Source organism: Apium graveolens, chromosome 5 (genome assembly GCF_009905375.1).
Source record: "Apium graveolens cultivar Ventura chromosome 5, ASM990537v1, whole genome shotgun sequence".
Classification (NCBI taxonomy): domain Eukaryota; kingdom Viridiplantae; phylum Streptophyta; class Magnoliopsida; order Apiales; family Apiaceae; genus Apium; species Apium graveolens.
In genome coordinates this window covers 14,065,551-14,071,342 of record NC_133651.1, presented here as the reverse complement: position 1 = coordinate 14,071,342, position 5,792 = coordinate 14,065,551, and the positions used below count along the sequence as shown (strand labels likewise).

At 33.0% G+C, this 5,792-nt stretch overlaps 1 protein-coding gene across 1 annotated transcript; it reads left to right on the top strand.

Moving 5' to 3' along the window:
* Nucleotides 1–749: 749 nt before the first annotated feature.
* Nucleotides 750–5,045, top strand: LOC141723462 (delta(7)-sterol-C5(6)-desaturase-like). The gene is made up of 3 exons (XM_074525280.1): nucleotides 750–1,094; nucleotides 2,820–3,125; nucleotides 4,525–5,045. The coding sequence occupies exons 1-3, from the start codon at nucleotides 878–880 to the stop codon at nucleotides 4,821–4,823; spliced, it is 822 nt and encodes a 273-aa protein (XP_074381381.1). The 5' UTR covers nucleotides 750–877; the 3' UTR covers nucleotides 4,824–5,045.
* The last annotated feature ends 747 nt before the right edge of the window (nucleotides 5,046–5,792 follow it).

Genomic DNA, 5,792 nt, shown 5'->3' with positions numbered 1-5,792 from the left:
TGTAAAACTCTCATAACATATTTTATATTTTTTTAATAGTTTTTGAAACTTTCTTGACTCCGTTAAATAGAGCTGGCAATTCGTTCATTTCGTGTCGTGTTATGAATGCCTAAACCAAACACAAACAGTTAAAAATTCGTTTCGTTTCGTGTTCGTGTACCTTCATTTCATGTACATTTCGTGTCGTGTTTCGTGTAATTTAAAATTAATAATAAAAATAAAGATAAATTAAATATATATTTAAATATTAAATTTTTAATAGTCTAGTCTTAAGTCTATAAGTCATAAATGCTCAAATCTTATGAAATTTAAATTTGAATATATTTTGTATATATTTTAAGTAAATATTATGTAAAATATTATTGTAAGATATATGTATTCATATAATTTTAATTTATGTATTTTAATATTTATATATTTCGTGTACTTTCGTTTCTTGTCGTGTACCAAAGTGTAAAACCAAAACCGACACTAATTTTATCCGTATACTTTCGTGTAGAAAAAATGTGAAATCAAACCTGTAATTTTCGTGTCATTTTCGTGTCGTGTTATCGTATCGTATACGAAATTGCCGGTTCTACCGTCAAACAGAAAGAAAATATAAATCTATTTTATATTTTTATTTCTTTCTAGGCACGTAATTTGATATTTTTAAATCCATCAATATTTTTTTCCATATTCCACGTCATCTAAAATTTATACTACATTCTTATAAATCGCATCGGCCTATACATACATTACATACATACATCTCATTACAATACTCCAAACAACAAACGTACGACTCAACACTTGCTTTCCCTCTTCTTCACTCCCCTCTGTCCTTCTCTTGTCGGTGACCGGAGCTCACCGCCGCATCTCAAATTCCGGCATAGAAATGGAGAATTACAAGCACCTTTTCGTGGAGGAAACAACCTTGTACAATCGCATTGTTCTCGGAGCTTTATTGCCGGAAAGATTGTGGGCCCCACTACCCCATTGTGTTCAAGGGTGGCTCCGTAACTACATTGCCGGAACCCTACTTTACTTTATCTCCGGATTTCTTTGGTGCTTTTATATTTATTATCTTAAAAGAAACGTTTTTATTCCTAAAGGTACAATCTTTACATCTTTTTAACACTTTTTAAATCTTGATTTGTGTTTTAATTGCTTATTTAAATACTATTTATGTGTTTTTGTAATCTTTTTATGTTTTGTGATGTGGGTTTTGATTATCTTTGATCCTTGTAGCTGTTTGATTTTATCACTGTTTTGTGTCATGTATCAACATCAATGAGGCCTATTTTAGAATTTGAGCTATTATTTGTTTCGAAAAATATCAAGAATGTTTGACTGACCATTTCGGTTTTGAGGTTGGATTGCGGTTATAGATTAGTTGGTTTTTGGTTTGAGAAGATGTCTGAACTACTTATAGAAATTGTGTGCACGTGATATGTCTACTGATTATAGATGGCTCTTTACTTTTTTCGGGTTGATTTGTTCTTGGTCCCCCTCTTTATATGATTCTCGACTGGGTAGATGTGGTTATGTCTTAGTTTTGGGTTTTCCGCTACCTTATTATGTGGTTATGTCATTTTAGTTTTGGTTTTATGTTCTTGGTCCCCCTCAATATGTTTTATGGCAATTTTAGTTAATGGAATTTTATACAAGTCTGATGGTATCGGTAGAGTTTCTTATTTAGGTGGTAATATAATTGCTAGGATTCATATAATAATTTATTATTGACATGTTAAATTACTTTTATGCGTCTATGTATATTATATGACGAGTACAGACTTGGCATACGATTGCTATTAATATTCGTTTTTTGTGGAAACCGGAAGAAAACAAAATTGAAGGTTTGAAATGGATTTTAAAGACATTCACGTGTTTAAAAGTTAAAAATCTTGGGGATTTTAATGTAACAAATACCATCATCCCTAAGAATGATAGCAACAACAATATAGTGTCGCGGGTGAACTTATGATATGATTGCTATAAATATCCATCTTTGTTTTGTTGTGGAAACTGGAAGAAAACAAAATTAAAGATTGAAATGGAGAAGTGAAATATGTCTCATGTTTAATACTTAAAACACTGGGGATTTTAATAAAACAAATATACGGTGACCCATCATCCTTAAGAATGATAGCGACAATAAATACAGTGTCTCCGTACAAATTACTCTAGCTAAAGTCTAATTATCTAAGTATTTTCTTATAGTAAATGAGGGTGTCAGTGGACACACGGTACTGCTGTCAATTAAATTGTTATATGTTTTCTCTGCTGCCATTGCAACCATGCTCTAAAATGTAAATGTTGTTTTCGCTTGAAGTTAGTTATGTTTTTATACTCTGTTAAGGTAAAAACATTTCATTTATAAAGGTCGTAAGCTCATGATTTCAGAAAATTGAAACCCCGTTAGAATTTTTGGAGGGGGTTAAATGAGGAAGCAGAAATCTAGTTTCCTTGATCTGTTACTAAAAGTACTTCACAAAATTTGGAGTTGTTCAAGTAAAGTCAGAGTCCTTCCGATCCATGTGAATAACTCCTTCCTCATTTAAAACATATTGCAAAGCCATGTTGGGTGTATATTGTATGTTGGCTCATTGATATTATGCAAAACCATGTTTAATCAATTGACAATTTTAGTATGACATTGGTCTTTCTGTGCTCCATGAGACTCGGATACAACTAGTCTATCACTTGAGATTCTTGCTTCTATTACTCATGGGCAATGTATAGTGTATCATTATATCTTGTTACTTAAGATTCTTGTTTCAATGCTTACTTATAGTCAATTTATATTATATCTTGGTGTGTTTAATGCATAAATGCAGAAGCAATTCCTACAAAAAAGGCTATGCTCTTGCAAATAATTGTTGCAATGAAGGCAATGCCATGGTATGTTGTTCTTCCTACTTTTTCTGAGTACATGGTTGAGAATGGATGGACAAGATGCTTTCCAAGTATTAGCAGCATTGGTTGGATTGACTATGTCTGGAATGTAATTGGCTATCTTGTATTTGTTGAGTTTGGTATATACTGGATGCATAGAGAGCTGCATGATATTAAACCCTTATACAAATATCTCCATGCAACACACCACATCTACAACAAGCAGAATACCCTTTCTCCTTTTGCAGGTAAGTTCTACTAAACTGTAAACACCTTGGTTGTTCCGAGTTCATGAAGTATAACTTATGTTAGATAGCAGTAAATTAGACTGTTCTCTACTTAAAAAACAGTTCACAAGTTTGTTGATTATTTTTTTCATGTATGAAGCACAATTAGTATTACTTGAAAATAAGTGTAGATTAAACCTCCTTTTGACATTAAATATGATTCGAGGAGATACCAACTGAATTTGAAACCTTGTAACAGATAATCTTCCAAGTTCCATCCTTCCTTTTGCAACTCATAATAAATAGAAACCCAAATATAGCAAGCTATATAGATATCTTGTTGTATCTAGTTAGTTCTTGCTAGTCCAAGTAATTACCACTTTATCGAATCATTCAGACAGCTATTTCCATTGTCATTTATCAGGGTCTGTTGTGGATAGACGTGTTGGAATATTATATACTTATATACAATATTAAATATTAATCCACACTTAAAGTTTTTACAGCCATTAGTTGGTTAAAGATCCCCCTCCCGCACACCTTGCTGTGAAGATAGAAATAAATGCATATCTTAGATTGAGCATATACCTTGCCCTGAAAGAGGGTGCTTTGAGTAGCTGAGCTCATGCCCAAAAAGTATTTCATGTCTGTACGTAGTTTGTGGGTTCAGTTCCATATAATTACGAAATTTATTTATTTAAAAATAAAGTGAAAGGTAATCTCTTTTTAATACTTAATCTTGGACGTAGTGTGGCCCTATATTTATTGGCCTCTACCTGGATTCACTTTTCCGTGGATCTGTACAGAGAGGCATAGCAGTACCATCATTTTATGAGTGCAAAAAAAACTCCCTTTTTTCTTTACTAGAACTTGACATTTTTGCTGTAAGTTGTCTTCATTTTTCTTAACTTTTTCTTTCTTATTTCTTTGATTTTCCATGCTCCGAGTCAATCCTTGCTTGGATCCTTCCTGTATAAGTAATTCTTGTGGCACTTACGTTTTATATTTGGAGATCTTAAACGAAATTTCGGCTTGAGACATTTTCTTTGGCAGTATATAGGATGTTTAATACTATTAGATGGGTTACCTTTTCCATCTAAATTCTATAACATTCCCTTGTTTAATACTATTGGACGGGTTACTTCTTCCACCTGAGTTCTTAACAAGAAAAACTGAAGGGTTTCTTGCATTCGTATTGTCATTTTTCTAAATTACTGGAAAAATAAACGACAAAAACTCTTGTTTGAGGTTTCAGTGATAGCCTACTGCCAAAGAGCCAAAATATTATCCCCCACCCCTCCCCTCGTGACAAGGTCATTAAGGAAAACTACTGAAGCTCCCCACCACACACAGAAAAAAGCTCTTGTTTTTGTCTTATATTTAGTTAGAAAATGATTTATGGTTACTGTGTATGTATCAGGCTTGGCATTCCACCCACTAGATGGGATACTGCAGGCAGTTCCTCATGTCATAGCTCTTTTCCTGGTGCCCATGCATTTCACAACACATGTAGCCCTCTTATTTATAGAGGCCATATGGACAGCTAACATTCACGACTGCATCCATGCTAAAATGTGGCCTGTAATGGGAGCTGGTTACCACACTATCCATCACACAACATACCGTCATAATTATGGTCACTACACAGTGTGGATGGACTGGATGTTTGGGACTCTTCGTGATCCTGTAGATGATGATGATGATGCAAAGAAGATATAAACTGAACCACAGATGTATTTTTCTGGTCAAGTAGTATTCAGTTTCTTTTATCTTGTAGCGGGGTGCTGAAGATTTTTCTGGTCAAGTATTCAGTTTCTTTTCTCTTGCAGCTGGGCGCTGAAAATGACGCGTCTACAGCTTCCTGTAAATCAAACTTCATTGCTAGTTATTTCAACAAAATGGAACTCTTTATATGAAATTTAAATTGTGGTTTTTTGCTAATTGAATTTGTTCTTTCATTTGCTTGTATGTTAGGTCACACACATTGTAGAGGGGGTTAATACAGTGTAAAATACAATCAAATCGAAATTTTAATATTTCAAGTAACAGAAAACAAACTTTATTGAAACAATAAACTCTGTTACAGTATGGAACTGTTACCTCTTAGTGATGAACAAATATCACGAGAGCTGCTAAGGTTACAATGAATAATCTCTTCGAATATGATAACACTTATAGTGTAAACCCTATGTTTGTGTTTATATACTACACAGTTACAAGATAATCGCTAATTGATATGAAATATAATTCTGCTTCCTAAAATATATCAATCAGATATCTTTTCTTCCAAGTATTCTATTCTTCATAAAATTCCTTCTTCATGCATATCTCTTCTTATGTTTATCTCGATCTTCTTTCCTTTAATCAGCTACTGTACTTATCTGAACGTCCTTCAGCACTTAAGTTCTGATATCCATCTTCTGATGATTATCTCCTGATAATATAAGTACTGATATCCTTAAGTCCTGACTTCCAGTAAGTACTGATTTATCCTGTTAAAATAAGATCTGAAAACTAAACATAAATCATATTAGCCATGACATTATCAAATATATCTAACAATCTCCCCCAACTTGTAAATTAGCATAATATACAAGTTTAACAGATATTTGATGATGTCAAAAATATTAAGTACAAATGCATGAGAATTAGACTAGATAACTACAACTTACGGTCCTTAAAACTTTA

Coding starts and splice junctions, on each gene's coding strand:
- LOC141723462 (XM_074525280.1), top strand. CDS start 878: ATGGAGAATTACAAGCACCTTTTCGTGGAGGAAACAACCTTGTACAAT. Junction 1,095..2,819: donor AAACGTTTTTATTCCTAAAG/GTACAATCTTTA, acceptor GCATAAATGCAG/AAGCAATTCCTACAAAAAAG. Junction 3,126..4,524: donor TACCCTTTCTCCTTTTGCAG/GTAAGTTCTACT, acceptor TGTATGTATCAG/GCTTGGCATTCCACCCACTA.